Below are 23467 nucleotides of genomic sequence, written 5' to 3' on the forward strand. Positions count from 1 at the left end.
TGCAGAAACAATTCTTACGTATTAAAATGGTCTGTGACTCTCCAAAGGGCCCCAGTTCATAAAGAGTAATACAGTATATTTTGGCATTAAAATTTAATTGGGGGAGGGAGTGGTTAGGAGAGAAAGTGTCTAAAAGGCTTTTTAGTCAGGACAATAATGAAAAGGATTGAGAAACACTACCCTAGAGGAAGGCCTACTCTGGATCCACCCTCACAAACCCTAAACCAATGTCTGACCAGATTCACTGGGAAAGACACATTGTAGGCTCTCAGCAGAATTGGAAGATGATCCTCAATGATCTGGGTAACTCCTTCCTCTTGAATGTGGGGGGCACCTGCAGACAGGATGGGATAGTGGCTCCTCGATGAGGTCACCTTACAGAGACTCTACTGTAGCTGACCGGAGAAAATCCTCTGGCTCTGAAGATGCTTGCCGCCATCCTGTGAGAGAGCCGCATGACTAAGACCTAAGGAGGACTCCCAGCTTCCCCCACGGAGAAGCCAAGAACCTCAGGTCTACAAAGGCAAGGACTCAAATTCTACCAACAATCTGAACGATCCTAGATGAGAACTAGGTGACTCAGATCAGATTTCTGTCCTGGAGAGCACCTTGATTTCAGCCGCGTGGGACCCTAACGTAGAGAATCGGGCTAAGGCTGGCCTAGACCGGACCTATAGAAACTGTGAGATGTAAATATACGTGAAGTCACTGAGTTTGTGGGAGGTAATTTATTATGCAGCAACTGAACACTAATACAGAGGTTGAGTCCCAGTGAGTTAGAGCTGCTTGAAAAATCCCTTAGGCTTTTTGCAAATTGACGCTAACCAAAGATAAAACAAAGCTTTCAGAAGCTAAAGATGATCAGCCAATAAACAGGCTACCAATGAGAATAAAAACTCAACATTCGTAAGAGAATTCAGAGTCTCAACAGTCTGTCAACAATTTCCAATACACAATTTAAAAGTACTAAAATACAAATGTTACACAAAAAAATGTGACCCATAGAAAAAAACAAAAAAAAATACTCAAGAGAAACCGACCCCAAGTTAGCCTAGAACAAAGACTTTAAAGCAGCTATCATAAATATGTCTCAAACGGGGCTCCTGGGTTAAGGATCCGACTCTTGATTTCGGCTCAGATCATGATCTCTTGGTTCGTGAGTTTGAGCCCTGAGTCAGGCTCTGTGACAGTGTGGAGCCTGCTTGGGATTCTCTCTTTCTCTGCCCCTCCTCTGCTTGCACTCTCTTGCTCTTGCTCTCTCTAAATAAATAAATAAACTTAAAAAAAAAATGTCGGGGCGCCTGGGTGGCGCAGTCGGTTAAGCGTCCGACTTCAGCCAGGTCACGATCTCGCGGTCCGGGAGTTCGAGCCCCGCGTCAGGCTCTGGGCTGATGGCTCAGAGCCCGGAGCCTGTTTCGGATTCTGTGTCTCCCTCTCTCTCTGCCCCTCCCCCGTTCATGCTCTGTCTTTCTCTGTCCCAAAAATAAATAAACGTTGAAAAAAAAAAATTAAAAAAAAAAAAATGTCCCCAAAAGTAAAGAAAACGATGGCTTAATGATAGCAGAAAAAGAGAAACTACATTAAAAACAAAAATAAGCTAAATGGAAATTCTAGAACCAAAGAGCACAAAACTAAGAAGTCATTGAATAGTGTTTTAGTTTTCTGTAGCTGTTGTAATAAATTGCCACAACTTGATGCCTTAAAACAGAAATGTATTCTCCAACGGTTCTGGGGGACAGAAGTCCGAAATCAGTTTCAATGGGCCAAAATCAAGGTGTTGGAAAGACAGCATTCCCTCCAGGGACCTGGCGGGGGGTGGGGGTGGGGGTAAATCTATTCTTTCTTTCTTCCAGCTTTTGTGGCTCTGGCATTCCTCAGCTTGCAGTCACATCACTTCAGCCACCTTCTCCGTCTTCACATCATCTTCTCCTGTGTGTGTCATCTCCCTCTGCCTCTAAGGATACTTGTGATGACACTCTTGGGCCTGAGCATGGACACATCTGTAGGGGGCACCATTCACTAATTGGGAGCTTAACTGCAGGTTTTAGATGGCGAAAGACTGGTCAGTAAAATCGAAAACAAAGTGATAAACATTTACCGAATTTGCAAATCAGAGAGAAAAAGTCTGGGAAAAAAAAAAATCAGAGCATCTCAGGAACCTGTGGGACAATACTAAAATATACATAATAAGAGTTCCAAAAGAAGAGTCAGAACGGGATAGAAAAATTAAATTTTGAGATAAAAAAATGACTGGAATTTTCCAACTTCTAGATCCAAGAAGCTCAGTAAACCCTAAAGCAAGATAAAACCATACTTAAGCACATCATAGTTAAAATGCCAAGAAACAAAAAAGATAAACAGGAAAATCTTGACAGCAGTCAGAGGAAAGGGACAGAGTCAATATACAAATAAACATGGGAACAATGACCCATGTCACGGCCTTCTCACAGAAACAAGAGACACCACAGAACAACGCAGACACCTAATTAAAGAGTGGAGGGGAAAAAAATGTCAACCCAGAATTCTGCATCCAGTGAATCCATCCTTTAAAAACAGGGGTGAGGGCGCCTGGGTGGCTCAGTCGGTTAAGCAGCCGACTTCGGCTCAGGTCATGATCTTGCGGTCCGTGAGTTCGAGCCCCACGTCGGGCTCTGTGCTGACAGCTCGGAGCTTGGAGCCTGTTTCCGATTCTGTGTCTCCCTCTCTCTGACCCTCCCCCGTTCATGCTCTGTCTCTCTCGGTCTCAAAAATAAATAAACGTTAAAAAAAAAAAAAAAGTAGACATTTAAAAAAAATTAAAAAAAAATAAAAACGAGGTGAATAAAGACACTTTCAGATCAAGAAAATGAGAGAAAATGTTGCCAGCAGACCTGCACTAAAGGGTTGCTACAGGATGTTCTTTAGGCTGAAGAGAAAAGGTATTAGAAGGAAACGCAGATCTATAGGAAAGAGAAAAGACAACTGGAAAAGAAAAATCAGTGGGTAACCATAAAAACTAGATATTTTTTCCTTTTCATAATTTCCTTAAGAAATAGCTGTTTCAAGCAAAAATGACAATATCGTAAGGTTAGGTTTACAATGTATGTAGAAGTAAAACACGTGACAAAAACAGCACAGAGGATGACGGATGGAGAAACGGAATAATATTGTTATGTAATTAGATTCATGTAGTGGGAAATGGTCAACTGTCAGGAAGTAGGATGTATGGTAGGAAGTGGTAACATACTAAGTGCACTTTGCCAATTGAAGGATGCAAAGTTTTTAGTTTTATGTTTATCAATTTTTGAGAGACAGAGTGTAAGCAGAGGAGGGGCAGAGAGAGTGGGACACAGAACCCAAAGCAGGCACCAGGCTCTGAGCTGTCAGCACAGAGCTCGATGTGGGGTTCGAACTCACGAACCGCGAGATCATGACCTGGGCCGAAGTCAGAGGCTCAACCCACGGAGCCACCCAGGTGCCCCAGACGGATACAAATTTTTAAACCCAGACGCAACCACTGAAAAAAAAAATACTCATAAAAAAATTAAGAGGCACAGGGCGCCTGGGTGGCTCAACTGGTTAAGCATCCGACTTCGGCTCAGGTCATGACCTCACGGCTCGTGAGTTGCAGCCCCCGCATCGGGCTCTGTGCTGACAACGTGGAGCCTACTTCAGATCCTCTGTTTCCCTCTCTCCCTGCCTCTCCCTCCCCGTCTCTCTCAAAAATAAATAAACATTAATAAAAAAAAATTAAGAGGATAACTGAGAAGTAAATAGAGGAGAGAAAATGGAATACCAAAATATATTCAGTTAATCCAAAATTAGCAACAGAAAGAAAAAAACGAAGGAAAAATGGAAAACAGTAATAAGATGGCAGACTTGAACTTGATTATACTTAAAAATTACATCAAAAGTAAATGGGCTTGGGGTGGCCATTTACTGGGTGGCTCAGTCGGGTGAGTGTCTGACTCCTGATTTTGGACTCCCTCTGCCCCTCCTCCACTTGTCTGTACACATGCCCGAGCTTTCTCTCAAAAAAAAAAAAAAAAAAAAAAAAAAGCTGAACTCATAGACACAGACAGAAATGGTGGTTACTAGGGGCTGGGGGAAATGGGGAGGTGTTGGCCCAAAGATCCAATTATAAGACGAATAAGTTCTGGGAATGGAATGTCCAACAGAGTGATTATAGTTAATGATACTGTATTATATACTTGAAAGCTGCCAACAGACTAGATCTTAAATGTTCTTCACTTCCAAAAAGAAATGATAATTATGTGAAGTGATAGGGATATTAACTAATACCACTGTGGTTAATTTTGCAACATATAATTGTATCAAACCAACACCTTAAACTTACACAATGTTATATATCTATTATATCTCAACAAAACTGGAAAAAATAAACAGGTTGTAAACAAATGGGTGAAAAGAGATATACCGTGCAAAGTGAGCATAAGAAAGCTGCTGGGTTATATGAATATCGAACACTATGTATTTCAAGACAAAAAAATACTATAAGAAATTACAAGGAGACATTTCCTAATGATATCAGAACATAATGATAACAGCCACTAATCAAGAACATAGAACGTTAAGTAAGCATGGAATTAATTAAAAACATAGTTTCTGTACTTGAGATAACAGTATTATGTCAAGGTTAATTTCCTGGTTTTAATCACCACACTTTGGTTATGTAAAATCTAAGAATTAGATTAAGATGGGGAAAAAATGTGTGGGAACTTCCTGAACTATCTGTGCAACTATAAGTCTAAAATTGACAAAACAAAGAACAAAGCTACAAAATTCACAATGCAAAACTTCAGAGAACTAAAGAGAATCCGCAAAACTGGGATATTAACAAACACCTAAAACATTTCCTTTGTCATCAAGTAGACTATCCCTGCACCATAAAAAGACTCTAGGGAGACATAATATCTGAACGCATGTCCATCAACTTGACCTGAGAGGACATTCACAGAAAACCTCCAACAACTGCCAACTCAAGTTCACGTGGGATGTTCACCAGACAGACCAGAAAGAGGCAGATCAACATGAATACGCTTCTGTTTGCATAGAAAGGGGACAGTAAGAGAAAATAGATCCCTCTTTGTTTATTTGAGCAGAAGGAAACTCAGGAAGAGAACACAGAAACCAGCCGAAATGTTACCTGTTCAGTGGGGGAGGAAGACGGAAAGCGGAGAATGAGGCAGCAGGAACACAATATACTTAGAATTCTTTTTGAACATGAATGAGAATTATTCAAAGCATTAAGCCAAATGGATAAAATGACATATTAAGAGTTTGTCCCAAAGATAACATATGCCACGAATTTAAAACAGAGTGTTTAGGACCCGGAAATCTTATCTTAGCAATGTTTTTCTACGGAAATGATCGAGGGTGTACACAAAGATTTAGCTAGGAAGAAATTCATGAATGAAAGCACCTAAAAATTTTTGATTGCAACCATTCATTCGTAAGAGATTAAACTGTGGCGCATTCATGAAGGAAATGTCGTGCACTTGTGAAAATGGCATCCCAGAATACCAAGTGACCAGGTCGGTCCACTCAGGGGGAGGAAAAAGCTCCGTTAAGGGACTGAGGCGCACAGATCAAAGAGCACGCATCTTTTACGGGGATGGGATCGTGGGTGATCTCATCCTCCTTTCTACACCTTCTGAATTTTCTAAAATAAACATTTTTATAACAACAATACGTATTAGCTTTTTAAAGAATCAAAGGAAAGAGAGGAAATGCTTTATTTTCCACCTCAACATTTTTCAGTCACCTTTTTTTCTCCCCAACGGAGATGACAGACACGCTCTTACCGACCGACTTTCTGTCGCCAGGGTCGCTTTTTCAACACCAGACGTGGCGCTAAGGGGTCCGACTCTTTTAGGAGTGGTGGACTCAGCTGGTTTCTCTGGAAGTTCCGAAGATATATGTGGTGTATCTGGAACAGGTTCACATTGCTCTGTACTCATTTTCTCCGCTGGTTTAACTTTCCTTCTTATATGACCTTCTTCGGGGCTTTCAGATTCATTGCTAATGGGCTTGACTTTTCTTGCTGGCTATGCCAAGAAATCAGCATTACTGGTTTAGGAAACACAAATGCTTACCATCCTTCCTGTAATAGTAGACAGCCTTAAAATCCACATTTCTCATTTCCCACCCTCAAGCCTGAACATAATAGGAAGAAGGCAACAAAATTAGTGGGTAAGTGGGGAAACCCAGATTTAAAGGCTCCATGTGAACACTCCAAGTTCACTCTGCCTCTGTAGACCCCGAACTAAACACAGGAATGCTATGAAAACTGACAGGGTACATGCGGGTTTGAGACCTATGTAGTGAAAAGCACTTAAGACATAAAAACACATTTCCCTTTTTACTCTAAAAGTATCTTCTGAAACGTAACATTCTTCCTCTGTGTAAAAGGTGCACATTTTCTCTGCTTGCCTCCAATCGAGATAGGATACGAAATATGTTGCAAAAGATAGAAGAGAACACTCCTACACACCTTTTTTGCACTCATTTCTACAGACGTGTCTTCACTTGCTTCGATTTCGTAAGTGTCTGACCTGTGCGAAAGAATAAACCATCAACATCTTACACTTCCTTCATTTTTATTCACATGCTGCATAGAGGTTGCTCATCCAATATGAAAACAAGCTCAATTTAGTGAGATTTCTCACGTGTCCCGGATTTATGGGTCACCTCCCACTTCTTCCGACGCCCAGGGCAGCCAAGCGTGTGGACCAACATGTGGTCCTGTTACTGCACCACATGACATGTGGTCATGTCTAAGAAATGCCCTTTCCCTGGCGTTCCCACTCCCAGGTACATGGGCCACCAGTTGAACTAAAAGCTAACCCACAGATGCTAGACATATCATTAGGGGATATAAAAAGGAATACCCTTTTTTTCTTTGAAACGGAAAAAAAATTATCCTAAACTTCTGATGAGAGATGAGAATTCATTTTTTTCATTCAATTCAACATTCATTTAATACCAACTTCAAAATGCAAAGCGCAGTGAATAAAATTACTTTAAAAATGAGAGCCTTCAGGGGCGCCGGGGTGGCTCAGTCAAGTGTGCGACTTTGGCTGAGATCATGATCTCGTGGTTCATGGGTTCGTGCCCCGCGTCCGGCTCTGTGCTGACGGCTCAGAGCTTGGAGCCTGCTTTGGATTCTGTGTCTCCTTCTCTCTCTGCACCTCCCCCTCTTGCACTCTCTCTCTCTCTCTCAAAAATAAATAAACATTAAAAAAAATTAAAAATGAGAACTCTCCTTTAAGTCCACTGTCTGGTAGGAAGGCCAAAGACAGTAGCAGGCCTGGCCATTTCTGCCCACTCCAGGGCTCCATGAACAAGCAGCCCCTCGGCCAGGGTTCCCTCCGTGAGTTGGCCAGAACCGCAAGGGCTGCCCTACAGTCTGAGTCCATCTCTGCCCGGTCCCATTCTTCTACCTTTAAGTTTCACAGAAAGGTCTACTAATAAACCTCTTCTGTTCTAATTCTGCCTCAGTGTACTTACCTGGCCTGGCACAGCGGCCTTCTACGCCGTGCACACAGGCCACAGAGAGCCCCTCAAGGGTGCGAGGCATGCCAGGGACAGAAGGCTGGCATTTCAGAAGGATGGCGCTGGAAGCCGTATGGTGGGCGGGCCAGAGGGAGAGAGCAATCCCGGAGCCAAGGACAGCAGGCCGGGCTTTGCTGCGGGAGTGCTGGCGAGATCAGCAAGGGCTTACGCTGTGGCAGGGCAGGGAGAGGAAAACGCAGGCCCTCTGGGTCATCACAGGCCACACGAACAGGACTGGTCAGAGATAAAAGACACTGGGGATGATGCCCAGGTGACAGCAAGGCCGTTAATCTAGAGAATGCGGAAGGAGCCTGTTGACACCGGGTGAGAGAGGAAAGGACTGAGCTCGGTTTTGCCTTTGTGGAATCCAGGGTGCCTGTGGGCATCTAGGGGTACCCGGCGGAGCCAGGATATGGCGTGCCCTGGAGAAAGGCGGGGCCAGACAGACAGACGAGGGGAGCAGAGGCATGACGGTAATATTCGGGGCGGGTGGAGAGAAGAGAGCTAAGGGCACCATCACCTGTGCACACAGCGGCGAGGGAGCAAGGAGATCAAGGAACAAAGAACCGAACACATCCCTGGTAAGAGACAGCAGGTGCTGATGCCTCCGCGAGTCCTGGGAAATGCCGCTCTCTCTCCAGTGCCTTCCCGCTGCCTTGACTCCCCTTTGTGTCCACACACAGACCCTAACTTACCAAATAGTTTATTTTGGGGGAGCTTACCTCACGATCAAAACCGAGATTACCAAGGACATCCATATGGTTAAATACAATGCACCCGTTCAGTCCTTGCATGACTTGCTTCTCAACTGCACTCGGGCCACCTGACCACCCAACACACACTCCCTCTGCTACTCCTGTGAACAAGCGCTGCCCTGGTTTTCTTCTTTTGCCTCCAGATGCTTTTCTTCTCTCCTTCACAAGCTCCTTCCTCTCTTCGGGACGGCAGGTGGGCTTTCAAGAGGGGGGCCCCGTCCTCGCCTGCTCTCGGGCAGCCTCCCCCCGCGAGGCCCCACTCGCCCACAGCTCCACACCCCCACCACCAAGAGGCCAACAACTTCAGCCACAAGTCCAGCTTGGCCCTCTCCTCTGAGTGCCAGACCCAAGTACATAGCTTTGCCATGTCTACACCAATTCATGATGGCCTCAGGATGAAGTTACTGCATCTTGTAGGATTAAGCGCTAGTCACGGGCACTGTCATCGACCCACGTGTACAAACCAGAAAGCCAGTAGTCTGCCAGTAACTCTTACCCACCCTCCTAGAGCCAACCCACCACCAAGCCCGCTGGTTGACTTTCTATTGCTTAAGCCCAGTCACTTTTTCCCTCTGTTGTAACTGCCCTAGTCCTGTCGGCCCTGGGCTACTAAAACACTTCCAGACTGGTCTCTCCAGTGCACTCCTGCCTCTCTCAAATCCATTTTCCACACAGCAGCCAGAGGGACAGTTTTTACATGCAGTTTTTACCTGGCCACGCCACGCTTTCTTAAAATTCCTTAACTGCTGAGCTTCAGGACAAAACTCCTTACCAACTACATACGATGGGATTAGGTGTGGCTGCAATGCTAGAAAATATACCCCCAAAATGGTTTAAACAAGACACTTTATTTGCCTCTTAATAAAACACGAGATCATTCATGGAAATTTGGACAGTCCCACCGTGATCAGAGACCCGTATTCCTTCCACTTCACGGCTCGACTCTCCCTGCCCACAACACCCGCTCAAGCTTCAGCTGCCACATCCACTTCCACCATAAGGAAGAAGGAAGGAGCAAAGAAGGGCATAATCCTCCCTATAAAGACACTTATGGAAGCTGCAAAAATTCAGTCACGAAGACACCTTAGGGGCAAGAGAAGCTAGGAGATCCACTCTTCATTCTGACAGCCACATGCTCGGCTAACATCAAATGTGCTGTCACCGAGGAAGGAGGGGAAGACACTGGGGCAGACAACCAGCACGCTTTACCATCCGTGACAAAGTAATTACTATCTTGCAGTGTGCTCCCCTCTTCAGTCTCCATACCCCGAGTCACCCCAGCTCTCTTCAGTCCCACAGACGCCCTCTGCTCCCTGCCACCACGGGGCCTTTGTGCCTACCATTTCACCTCCATGGAACATTCACTCCTCCCCCACCCCACCAACCCAATTCCCATCACAGGGTCACCCGCTTCCCCGTGAGGTTCATCAGGGATCCTTCAGTAATATCTACTGTTCCATAAGCTCCAGGACAACAAGGATTATGTCCACTCTGAGTTATTACTGTAAACCGAGAGCCTCACACAGGGCTAGGCATGTGGGCGGTGCTCAATGAATGCTGACAAAATACAAACAATAATAGCTCGTATTTGAAAGTTCACTATGTACCAACCAGTTTTAAGAGCTTAAGAGGATAAATTCATCTTAAACAATCCATGACGTAGATTGTACTACTACTTTACTTTCCAGATGAAGGAATTAAGAAGTTAAAGGTCTGGCCCCAGGCCCAATACCTTAGAAGTGGCCTAACGAGGACCTGAACTGGCACAAGAGGTTGAGGGCCAGTTGCCTTAACCAGGGCACTGCACTTACACCTCACGAACAAAGGGATTCAAATATTCACTGAATGCCTACTGCGTGCCAGGTGGTGTTCTAGGCACCCGAGGAACAGCAGGGAACAGAACAAAGTTCTGCTTTTTAAGCTACTCCTATTGGGGAGAGACAATGAACAAATTAAAAAATGAACATAGGGGCGCCTGGGCGGCTCAGTCAGTTAAGCGTCCAACTTCAGCTCAGGATCTCACAGTTCGTGAGTTCAATCCCTGCATCAGGCTCTGTGCTGACAGCTTGGAGCCTGGAGCCTGCTTCAGATTCTGTGTCTCCCTCTCTCTCTGCCCTTCCCCCACTCAACGCTCTCTCTCTCGCTCTCAAAAATAAACATTAAAAAAAAATTAAAAAACGAACATAAAATATTGGCTTGGTAGAGGTGAATGCTATGAGAAAAAGATCAGAGTAAAGAAAATATACTGATGAAGAAAGGTGATATTTTCTATGAGGCAGCAGAGTGGATTGCTATGATATGGTGACATCTGAAATCTAAAAGGAAGCATAGGAGCAAGCCTTACAGAAGGCCTACAGAAGAGCAATCTGGGCACCTGAGATGGTACATGCAAAGGCCCTGAGGTGGTACATATTTAAGAACTTGATATTAAAATGATGCTGAGGGAAATAAGCCAGTTACAGAGGGACAAATAAATACTGTATTATTCCACCTATATGAGGTATCTAAAACAGGCCAATGCATAGAATTGTTTTCTTTTATGGGGCGCCTGGGTGGCTCAGTCGGTTAAGCGTCTGACTTCAGCTCAGGTCATGATCTCACGGTTCTTGGGTTCAAGCCCCACGTTGGGCTCTGTGCTGACAGCTCAGAGCCTGGAGCCTGTTTCAGATTCTGTGTCTCCCTCTCTCTCTCTGCCCCTCCCCCACTCGTGCTCGGTCTCTGTCTCAAAAATAAACATTAAAAAAAATTAAAAAAAAAAAAAAATTGTTTTCTTTTTAAACTATTCCGAAAAACAGTAAAGGAAGGAAAACTTCCAAATCCATTCTATGAGGCCAGCATTATCCTGATATCAAAACCAGATAAAGACACCACAAAAAAAGAGAACTACAGGCCAATATCTCTGATGAACACAGATGCAAAATCCTCAACAAAATACTAGCAAACTGAATCCAACAACACGTTAAAAAAAATCGTTCACCACAATCAAGTCGGATTTATTTCTGGGCTGTAAGGGTGGTTTAATATTCACAAATAAATGTGACACAACACATCAATAAAAGGATAAGAACCATAAGGTTATTTCAATAGAAGCAGAAAAAGCATTTGACAAAGTACAACATCCATTCATGATAAAAACCCTCAACAAAGTAGGTTTACAGGGAACTTATCATAATAAAGGGCATATATGAAAAATCCACAGCTAACATACTCGATGGTAAAAAATTCATCTATTCCCCTAGGATCAGGAACAAGACAGGGATGTTCCCTCTCACCACTTTTATTCAACATAGTACTAGAAGTACTAGCCACAGCAATCAGACAACAAAAAGAAAGAAATCCTCATAAGGAAGAAGCGACTCTTTACAGATAAGATACTCTATGTAGAAAACCCAAAAGACTCCATCAAAACACGGCGAGAACTGATAAATGAATTCAGTGAAGTTGCAAGATACAAAATTAAGGCACAGAAATCTGTTGCATCTCTATACACCAATGATGAAGCAGAAGAAAGAGAAATGAAGGAATAAATCCTATTTACAACTGCACCCAAAACAATAAGACACCTAAGAATAAATCTAATCACTGGCGTAAGAGACTTGTACTCTGAAAACTATAAAACACTGATGAAAGACATTGAAGACGACACAAAGAAATGGAAAAACATTCCGTGTTCATGGACTGGAAGAACAAATATTGTTAAAATGTCTACACTACCCAAAGCAATCTATACATTTGATGCAATCCCTATCAAAATACCAACAGCATTTTTTTAAATGTTTATTTATTTACTTTGAGAGAATACAAGCAGCAGATGGGCAGAGAGAGAGGGAGAGAGAGAATCTCAAGCAGGCTCCACGATGTCAGTGCAGAGCCCAATGCAGGGCTTGATCCCATGAACTGTGAGATCATTACCTGAGCTGAAATCAAGAGTTAGATGCTTAACTGACTGAGCCACCCAGCTGCCCCAACAGTATTTTTCACAGAACTAGAACAAACAATCCTAAAACATGTATGTAACCACAAAAGACCCCAAATAGCCAAAGCAACCTTGAAAAGCAAAAGCAAAAGCAAAAGCAAAAGCAAATCTTGGAGTCATCACAACTCTGGACTTTAAGTTATATTACAAAGCCGTGATATGTAATATGCCACTATGGGACTGCACAAAAATAGACACAAAGATCAACAGAATAGAAAACCCAGAAACAAACCCACAACCCTATGGTCAATAAATCTTTGACAAAGCAGGAAAGAATATCCAATGGGAAAAGGACAGTCTCTTCGGCAAATGGTGCTGGGACAACTGGACCACTTTCTTGCACCATACACAAAAATAAACTCAAAATTGATGAAAGACCTAACTGTGAGACCTGAAACCATAAAAATCCTAGGAGACAGCACAGGGAGTAACATTTGGCATTAGCCATAGCAACCTTTTTTTAGACAGGTCTCCTGAGGCAAGGGAACCACAAGCAAAAATAAACTGATGGGGCTTCATTATAACAAAAAGGTTCTGCAGAGCAAAGGAAAAAGTCAACAAAACGAAAAGGCCACCTACAGAATGGGAGAATTTTGCAAATAACATATCTGAAAAAGGGGTAACATCCAAGATGTATAAAGCATTTACAAAACTCAGCACCTAAGAAAACCCCCAATAATCCAATTATACACTGGGCAGAAGACATGAACAGATATTTCTCCAAAAAGGTATCCAGATGGCAACAGACACATGAAAAGACGACCATCACTTATCCTCAGGGAAATGCAAATCAAAACCTCGCACCTGTCAGAATGGCCAAAATCAACAACCCAAAAACAATAGGTGTTGATGAAGATGTGGAGACAAAGTAACCATCACGCGCTGTTGGTGGGGATGCAAACTGGTGCAGCCACTGTGGAAGACAGTACAGAGGTTCCTCAAAAAGTTCAAAATAGAACTACCCTATGATCCAGGAATTGCACTACTGAGTTTTTACACAAAGAATGCAAAAACCCTAATTCCAAGGGTACGTGCACCCCTATGTTTATAGCAACATTAGTTACACTAGCCAAATCATGGAAGCGGCCCAAATGTTCATCAATTTGTGAACGGATAAAGCGGTGGTACATATATACAATGGAATATTACTCAGCCATTAAAAAAGAATGAAATATTGCTATTTGTAATGACATGGATGGAGCTGGAGACTATTATGCTAAGCAAAGTCAGTCAGTCAGAGAAAGACAAATCCCATATGATGTATACAGAAACAAAACAAAGGAGCAAACGGTTTAAAAAAAAGAGAGAGAGAGAGAGAGAGAGAGGCAAACCAAGAAGCAGAATCTTAGCTTTGAAGAACTGATGGTTACCAGAGAGGAGGTGGGGGGAAATAGGTAATGGGATTAAGGAGGGTACCTGTGATGAGAACCAGGTGATTCGAATTAAAATAAAAACTTGAAAAATCCTTTCCCTCCCTCCTTGTCTTAACCTTAAAGCTAAACTAGCTTCACGAGCATGTTTTCTAGAATAATCAGTTAAATGTCAATTGTAATGACTTTTTTTTTTAATTAAACTGGATTTTTTTATAAGTGAGGTATAACGGACATATGTTAGTTTCAGGTGTACGACATAACGATTGGATACTCGTATATACTGAAAAATGATCTCCACAATTAGTTTAGTTAACGTCTGTCACTAAACAGAGCTACAAATTTTCTTCTTCTTGTGACAACTGTCCAGATCTACTCTCTTAGCAGCTTTCAAACATACAACACGGTATCACCTCTATCACCATGCTGTAATTACATCCCCGTGACTGTTTTCTTTGACGGGAAAGGTGTACCTATAATTAATTATAAGTAATGTTAATTTTTGAAAATAAGTTTTTATGTACCGGTTCTCTTGAGGAAAAACTAAGTTGGCTCCAAAGATCTTTAAAGAGCTTTAGTTTTATAAGCCTCTACCTGAGAGAGCGTCTCAGAAATCCTACTAACCCCAAATAAACAACTGCTTAAAGTAGAAGCTTACCTTTTCTCCACTTCTTTTCCTTCAGGAGTTGAAGGGATGGGTGAACCACAGTGTGTGGAGAATTCTTCTTCATCAGCATATATAGCAGTGCTGTGTAAAGGAGGGTCTGCAAAAGACATTTTTTTTTTTAAAGTACAACTTTCAAAGTCTGGCAGCTTGGGCAGCGTTTAAGTTTGTTCCCTTACCACGGCGACCTCAGTTTTAATGGCTACCAACTACACAGGCTACTTCCTTCCCGAATGTTCTTGCGCTCACACCTCAACAATGAGAAATTTAAACCATTTCATTCGTAAATACGTGGGCATTTATCAGTGGTAACCTGTATTACTGTATTTACATGCTATCTGGAAATTTTTTAAGGATATAAAAGAAATTTAAAGAAGCCTGACGTTCTCAGTCCTCACCTGACAGAGCATCACGGCCCTACTTGAGAGATCACTACACTCGTGATCAGCTCCGAGGCTTACAGGGCTTGGCCCACGGGACTCTAGAACCTCATCAAGTTCCTAGCTGGGAGGAGGGGGCCCTCTGGGGAAGGATTCCAGTCTTCTCCCTCCTTCTCTTCCCCTGCACCGTTTGAGCCTTTCACTAGCACAAGGAGCTAACTTCAGCGAGCAAGATGAAAGGGAGGGCGACCAAATGGCCTTGGTGGAAAGGCACAGAAGAGGACCCTGGGGGGAACAGAACACTCCTACCTACTCAGGTAAAAAGAGAGACCTCAACACACTGGGCTGGGGCTGGGCTGGTGGCAGGAGGGGAGAGCTTGGGGGAGGGTGGGAGGCGGCCAGGAATGGGAGAGTTGAATTGCTGCAAGTGGGGGTTGGGGGGGGGGGGTGCCTGGTAAGAGCCAAGCTACCACTTGTGTTTGAATTTTAGCAATTTTAGCCCGGCAGTGGCAGCGTAAGCACCATGGTGTGGATTAAACGGCATGGGTTCAGACAGACAGTTGCTTAAGCAGTGAACACGTCCATGCAGAATTTTAACATCACTATATACTCTGTGTTGCCCTCACCTAGGCAAAGGGATTTATTCACTACTGCCCATCACAAAGAGTAAAAGAGAAACAAACCAATCCCGAATCTCCGTGTGTAACCAGTCATACAAACTGGACCCTCACACCTCAACACATAAAGAGAGATACCCCAATTTTAACAAGATGAATACTCCAATTTAAAAATGGATAAATGATTTGAATAGGCAGCTCCAGATACACAAATGGGCCAACAGACACATAGAAAGATGGTCAGCATCATTAGTCACTAGGAAAATAAAACTCGAAGCCACAATGAGATACTACTCCACATCCATTTGGATGGCTAGCATCAAAAAACAAAACAAAACAAAACACAACAAAACAACCCCAAGTGAGGATGCGGAGAAACTGTATTACTAGTGCAAATGTAAAATGAATGTTGTGGCCTCAAAAAAGCGAACACAATTACCTTATACCCAGCAACTCTACTTCCGCGTAGGTGCTCCCAAGAAGTGAAAGCAGGGACTCCCATGGATGTTTGAACACCCGTGTGTATGGCAGCATTATTCACAATAGTCACAAGGTAAAAGCAACCCCAGCGTTCACTGCCAGATGATTGGACATACACACAGGATGGAATATTACTCAGTTTCAAAAGGAAATTCGGACACAGGCTACAACACGGGGGGGACTCTGAAGACATAATTAAGTGGAAAAAAAGAGGAAAAATATTGTCTGATTCCTCTCAAAGGAGGCACCTAGAGCAGTCAAATTTACAGAAACAGAAAGCTGGGCTGGGAGGTGTGGGGAATGAGGAGGTGTGGCTTAATGGGCACAGGCTTTCAGTTAGGGGCAAGGGGAGGTTCGGGCAGGGGGATGGGGAGGATAGCTGCAGGACAACGGGAGCGTGGTGATGCCACAGAAATGTACTTTTAAAAATGGTTAGGGGCGCCTGGGTGGCTCCGTTGGTTAAGCGGCCGACTTCAGCTCAGGTCACGATCTCATGGTTTGTGAGTTCGAGCCCCGCATTGGGCTCTGTGCTGACCGCTCAGAGCCTGGAACCTGTGTCTGATTCTGTGTCTCCCTCTCTCTGACCCTCCCCCGTTCATGCTCTGTCTCTCCCTGTCTCAAAAATAAATAAAACGTTAAAAAAAAAATTAAAAAAAAAATAAACAAACAACGGATTACGGAGCTAAAACACTTTTTAGGAATGCAGTATGACGCCTGCTACAGCACACAGGAACCGTGAAAAGACTCTGCTAAATGCAAGAAGCCGGTCACAAATGAACACGGAGTAGGACTCCATTTGTATGAAGAGGCACAAACAGGGAGGAGGTGTATGGCTGGCAGGGGCTGGGGGGGGGGGAAGGACGGGTGGGGACTGAATGCCAACAGGCACAGAGTTTCTCGCCGGGGTGATTAGGATGTTCTGGAATAGACAATGGTGACGGTTGTGCAATTTGGGGGCCACACTAATGTACCACTGAAAAGGAGGTATTTTCTTTAAAATTTTTAAAAATCTATTTATTTTTGAGAGAGAGAGAAAGAGACACAGAGAGAGAGACAGAGCGCGCGCACAGGGGAGGAGCAGAGAGAAAGGGAGACACAGAATCCGAAGCAGGCTCCAGGCTCTGAGCTGTCAGCACACAGCCGCATGCGGGCTCGAACTCACAGACCGCAAGATTCGTGACCTGAGCCGAAGTCGGACGCTTAACCGACTGAGCCAGGTGCCCACGTTCTGCTCATTTTTGACCTCTGAAGTGGCCAGTGACATAAACAGAAGCAGTCCCACCTGGACCAGGTGCCAGCCCTGCTTTCCTCACACTCCAAGAAACACAGATGAAGCTCTCCCCCCTGGCTCTCCCGAAGCATCCTCTGCCTCTGTGTATTTCCGCAAAGGGAAAATTATCCCTCTTCTAAGTAAAACCCCTTACTGAATCACTCTATGGTGTGAGTGGTCATATGGAGTGAGAAGTATAGTTCATATTCCTCTTTCTACAGAGTACTATAATAGGTGCCCTATCAGGACTGGCTTGTGGACAAATGCTCCTAGAAGAGTTCTGCTTTGATAAATGTTTAATAGACTTTAAACATTTAAATGGGGTGCCTGGGCAGCTCAGTCCGTTAAGTGTCCAACTTTGGATCAGGTCATGATCTCATGGTTCGTGGGTTTGAACCTGGAGCCTGCTTCAGATCCTGTGTCTCCCTCTCTCTCTGCCCCTCTCCTGCTCGTGCTCTGTTTCTCTCTCCCTCTCTCTCAAAATAAATAATGAAACATAAAGAAAAAAAATTAAAAAAAAAGAGTTCTTACTTCTAATGTACTTAAAAGTGAGAAAAATAACTCAAAATATTAAGTACTCCCCAGAACACTACAGTCATATGCAGACAACTGATTTTTAAAATCTGAAAAGATGCCATATTAAAAAAAATTTTTTTTTAATGTTTATTTTTGATAGAAAAAGAGACAGAAGGAGAGCGCAGGGGAGGGGTGGAGGGAGAGAGGGAGACACAGAATCTGAAGCAGGCTCCAGGCTCCGAGCTGTCAGCACAGAGCCCGATGCATATTTTTATTAGCAACTAGCCCAAAGTTTTTAGGATAAACTACGTTAAAGTTTTTAAGATGAAGATTTAAAATACTAACCGAAGATTTCATAAGGTTCTTCATCTTTCTCATGTTCACCCAGTCTGCTGATGCTGGAGATACCAGAATTATCGGGAAAATCAAATACATTAGTAGGCTTCTGCTCTGGGCCAGCTTTCTAAAAGTGAATAAAGTCAAAGTCATTGAATTAGTTGTAACAACCGGGAACATTACAAAGTTGATTTATTTAGAAAGGATAATCCTGCTCTCGTTGCTGCCTAAAGAAATGATCCTTAACACTTTTTGAGGGGGGAGTTGGGGGAAACAGACCCCTTTGAAAAACCAAGACAGGGGCTGGCTAAATTCTATCAGGGACCAGAGACTCAATATAGTAGGCTTTGCATCTGTTGCAACTGCTCAACTCAGCCACTGCAGTCTGAAAGCAGACAGTGACCTTGCAGAAAGAATTAAGCATGGCTGTGTCGCAATAAAACTTTATTTATGAATATTGAAATTTGAATTTCGTATCATTCTCACCTATCACGAGATAGTTGTCTTTTGATTTTGTTCCAACCAATCAGAAAGGTAAAAATCTTTCTCAGCTCACAGGGTTGTACAAATACAGGGAGCAGGCCAGATGTGGCCCATGGGCCATAGTTTGCCAACTGCTGATCTAGGGGAAGCTAGGGGCCCTCTCCCCCACGCACCTGAAAGTTCATAAGGATACACATGGGTAAAAACTCCCAAAGAAGAGACAAGGGTTTATGGTTCAATATACTAACAGGCCCCATGACATTTACTACCCCAAATCTTCATGAAAGACCAAAACATACAGAAAATGAGAAAAAAAATCCATCACAGCTCTGGGAAATGGGGAAGGATGCCATTTACAGAAAAAAAAACATGAGGACTTTCTAGAAGATATAAAGGAGATGGTGTAAAATGGACCAAACAAAAACTTTCCCACTTACAGACCCTCACTATAAAATCTGTCACGGAGTACTTGGGGGTGGGATGCCAGAGAAGGGGAGCTGACAGGCCTTCCCATCCTCTGAGATGCAAATCAGCCTCCAGCTTCCAGCTGCCTTCCAAGAAAAGAAAGAAGTCAGGAAGGCTAAGAAATCCATTTCAGGCACTTTGGACTTCCCGCGAAGGCAGGCTGGGAGCAGAGCTTTAAAACTTGAAGAACTCCATGCCAGGTATGCTGGACTTTAGCCAAATGGCTAAGTGAAAAGAGCAAAATACAGAAAGCTGTACAAATTTTTACAGGATATCAAATATCCAAATGAAAATAAAACCAACCTAGGCCCAGAAAAAAAGATTCAAAATGTTAACAGGGATCATTTTTTGTAATATACTGGCAAAGACAGGAGGCAAAGGAATACACTTTTCACTACAATAGAACACTGAGCTCACCGAGTGAAGTCTACGCGACTCGAAGCTTCCCACAAAACGTTCATCATTTCGTACTGTCAGTTATGAGATAATTATATTAAAGTGAGACGATAACTTACATCTTTCGTGGAATGTGTTTTTCCTATAGAGTTCTTTGAAGATCTCACACTATAGAACAGCAAAAACACACAAAAAGGAAATATTTAAAATAACTGGGGAAACACCATAACTTGCAACCCTTTCGAAGCATTTTTCCCCCCAGATTATTGTCATCAGTTGCACAAAGAGTGAGCACCCAGAGAAAGTCAGGTTATGGCAAGATCCTTTGGGAAAACAGAACCTGTATCTCACACACACATTTTTTTTTTTTTTTTTTACAGGTCAAATCATATCACCAGTGTATAAAATAGCACACCTCTCTCCCTCAGGGACACAGAAACTCTTAATCCTGCTATTTTCCTTTTCCCTGAGGACAAGTCATAGTAGCGACTGACAGTTTCTGCAGAACAGAGCAAAAGGGAAGTACACTGGCATTTACTAGGCACCCGACACCCATCCTGGCTCTTGCACGTATATTTCCTCATTTAGCTCCAACGGTCCTATAAAGTAGAAGTGAACCCCATCTGCAGAGGAAATTTGCCCAAAGCGGCACACAGCCAAGAAGCCGCCCGCGTCAAAATTTCCAGCAGTTCACATCCACAGCTTTCCCCTTCCCACCGCTAATGCCCCTCCCCTGGGCACTGGGATAAAAGGACAAAGTTGTAGATCTTCAACAGGCGTAAACAAGATGTAACAACAGTGACTAAAATACAGACTGGAAATAGGAGGGGGGGGGGGGGCGGGAAACAGTATTTCCAGTGAACATGTACCGTGTATCCTCCGTGCACCAGGCATCGCAGGACGGCACTGGGGGTACTTGGGTACGATACCACTACTCAGTCTCTGACTCTACAACTTGCTGTGCAGGCACCATTCGTGGAAAGCAAAATCAGTCCGGTGTGTCGGAATCAGTATTTCTTTAAGTAATGTTCTATTTGATAGAATTTCAAGAACATTCTGTATATTCTCTACCCACGTTCACCTACTGTTCACATGTTGTCTCATACGCCCTCTGTGTGTGTAGACTAGAGACAACGTGCACCTTTACCCCTAAATAATTCAGTGTGCCTTTCCCAAGAGAGCATTATCACGCATTGCCACAGTACAATTTCCAAATTAAGAAAATGAACACCGATAGGATCATATAATCTACTGTCCATATTCAAATTCTACCCACGTCCCCAGAATTTCCCTCAACATCTTCTTCTGTATTTTCAAAAAGGAAATACAAAAGAATAGAAAATGTAAGATTGTATTGAACGTTTGATTTTCATAACCCTTTTTTTTTGTTGTTCTAGAAGTGTGTGGTGCACACGTGTGTATTAATTGGGATGTAAAACATCATTACTGTGAGTCACAGTAAACAAAACTGTGGAACTCTTTAGAGCGGTGGTTCTCAAACTTAAGACATCAGAATCACCTGGAAGGCTTCCAACAGACTGCTTGGCCCCACCCCAGAGATTCTGATTCCATCCATCTGGGATAGGATCTGAGCTGTTGCGTTTCTAACAAATGCACATTTCTAAAAACACTTTAAGGACCACTGCCTTATTTGATTCTCCGTTCCAAAGAAAAAGGTAGACCAGGTATTCATTTTACAGCATTTATGATTCCAGGGTTCGGGAAAAAGAAGTTACGTGACTTATCAAAGGTCACACAGCCAAGTAACAGAAAGAGGACCAGAAACCAGATTGCAGAACTTCTTATCCTCCGCTGACCCCTGGCTCTTGCCTCCTCTGTGCTTAAAAAAAGGTCAAGTTTCCACCTTACCTAAGGGTAGGAGCAAGGTGCTGTTTCCAAAGATGGAAACCTCTCCGATACCATATGTAAAAGTTTTGGTAGATGTGCACCAGTGAGTTTGGGGGAGGGGGATGAACAGATTTCAAGAGTCTCAAAGGCAAAAATGTTGTATGTATACACACACATGGAGAGAGTGGGACTCTCCATCGGGAGAGCCTTTGGTTCTCCCCACTATCAAGAGTCCCCACAGGAGTCTGGTCTCTCAGTTCATTCCACCTCCCTGCTCTGTCCTGCTCCAGGCTTTCCCCTAAGCTCTGCCTGGCTTGCATTCCGCTGTCACCCTGCATCCACAAACGCCACCTCCTACAGGGAGTCTTCCCACAGCCCAGGAGGAACTCCTGGACATGTGTATGTATGACCTTGCGTCCCCACCATGGCAGGCCGAGACCCCTTTAGCTAGGACCACACCAGGCCTTCGGGTGCGCTCAAGACACTGCGAGCAGGGCAACTGTCAACGAATCCATTAAAAATAACATTCTGGGGGCGGCTGGGTGGCTCAGTCGGTTAAGCGGCCGACTCCGGCTCAGGTCATGATCTCACAGTCCGTGAGTTCGAGCCCCGCCTCGGGGTCTGTGCTGACAGCGCAGAGCCCGGAGCCTGCTTCGGATTCTGTGTCTCCCTCTCTCTCTGCCCCTCCCCTGCTCGTGCTCTGTCTCTGCCTCAAAAATAAATAAAAACATTAAAAAATTTAAAACAATAACATTCTGGAGAGCAGTTTGGCAGCCTATATTTAAATACATGCCCTTTTTGATTAAGACAAAACTATGTGACCCATCCTGGACCCCTTTTTAAGAATAACAAGCGACAGCTTGGTGCACCGGCTGGAGATTTGGTTCAGCTTTAACGTTCGTGTTACAAACACGGCAGGGTCTCGAAAATAAGAATCCTGACGGCCAGCCAGAGGGCAAACTTTCTAGAATGTAAAGTCTGGCAAGCAGGAGGCGGCTCAATGAGTTATTTGTTGGATATTTTGTTTCAAAATATTTCCCGCCTACTTCAGCCTACACTCGCGCACACAAAGCTAACCTTCTCTTCCACCCGCCAGGCAGCTTTCAGCTGTAACTGCTTTAAATCTCGCGGCCACCCTATGCACTTGGGGCCAATATTCCCATTTTATAGGTGGAAGACGAGACCCTGAGCGAGTTCCGCAGGGGCAGAGCCAGGGAGCCTCGCTACGCAGCACGAACAGCTCCGAGAGGCACAAAACGCGGCAGGAAGCGAAAGAGGTAAACGCCGGTGCCCGGGCTGCGTCCGCACGAACCGAAGTACTTACCCGCCGCGCCCCGGGCCCCGCACCCGGCGCGACGGAGCCATCCGAGTCCAAGGCTCTGCGGGTAAATGGAACCAGAAAAATCCCGCCAAACCGCGCGCCGCCCCAAGCGGTCAATCTGGACCAAGCCTGCGCGCACGCCCCGCCCCGCCCCGGACCGTTTAATCCCGCGGGTCCTCCCGGTCCTGGAGCGCCTGAGAAATCCCGGCTGGGATTGTAGGAAAGCGGATCTGGAGTCAGCGCCTTCCAACCAATTGCTGATGGTCCCTGAGACGTCAATAGTTAGCCGGGCTTTTCCCCGCGCCCGCGCCCGTTTTCCTAAACTCGGCAGTTCCGGAGCCGTAGGGGCCCGCCCAGGGGGCGGGGAAGGGGAGGAGCCGGAGCTGAAAAGAGGCAGCGCCGTGTTTCTGCGGGTACCCGGTCTAAACCCGGGTGGGAGCTCCTGGCGCTTAGGCTCCTGGGCAGTGAGAAAGATGCATCGCCAACAAGGCAGGATTTGACTCTGCTGCTGCCCTTTAGCCAGCTGTGTGAGCTCGGCCTGTTATTTTCACCTCTATTCTAGTTTCCTCATTGTAAATGGGAAGGGCCCCTTCTGGAGCTAGTATTCTCCGATTCTGTCTTTCTGTTTACAAATTTATTCTGCGAAAGAATGTTGGGCCTTTACCACACCATAAATAAAAATGAACTTAAAATGGGTCAAAGACCTAAACTGAAAAAGGAAAATGATGCAACTTTAAGGAGAAAACAGAGCAAAGATACTTAATGACCTTGAGTTTGGCAGTGATTTCGTGGCTGTGATTCCAAAAGCACAGTTTGGGATCACGGAAAAGTTCTGGAGATGGATAGTAGTGGATGGTTGTGTAACAACGTGCCTGTACCTAAGTGCATGCCGCTAAAGTGTACAGTTGAAAATGGTTAAAAAGCTAAAGTTGATGTTATGTAGATTTTATCACAATAAAAAGAACATATTTCATGCATACAAAAGAATATAACATGTATAACGTAAAGACAAGCAGAAACACCCATGTACTCACCA

The 23467-nt window shown here is 44.2% G+C and overlaps 1 protein-coding gene across 1 annotated transcript in view; it reads right to left on the reverse strand.

Annotated features, from left to right (window-relative positions):
- The window catches only part of CENPU (centromere protein U), a 40988-nt gene extending 18409 nt beyond the window's left edge, over positions 1-22579 (reverse strand). The window contains exons 1-6 of the mRNA XM_047855505.1: positions 22435-22579; positions 19382-19430; positions 17928-18045; positions 14314-14419; positions 6494-6554; positions 5805-6047 (exon numbers count right to left, since the gene is read on the reverse strand). Coding sequence (XP_047711461.1) covers positions 5805-6047; positions 6494-6554; positions 14314-14419; positions 17928-18045; positions 19382-19430; positions 22435-22475 — 618 coding nt within the window. The 5' untranslated portion in view covers positions 22476-22579. The remainder of the gene's footprint in view (positions 1-5804; positions 6048-6493; positions 6555-14313; positions 14420-17927; positions 18046-19381; positions 19431-22434) is intronic.
- Positions 22580-23467: the final 888 nt, after the last annotated feature.

The sequence above is a fragment of the Prionailurus viverrinus genome, chromosome B1 (genome assembly GCF_022837055.1).
Source record: "Prionailurus viverrinus isolate Anna chromosome B1, UM_Priviv_1.0, whole genome shotgun sequence".
Taxonomy (NCBI): domain Eukaryota; kingdom Metazoa; phylum Chordata; class Mammalia; order Carnivora; family Felidae; genus Prionailurus; species Prionailurus viverrinus.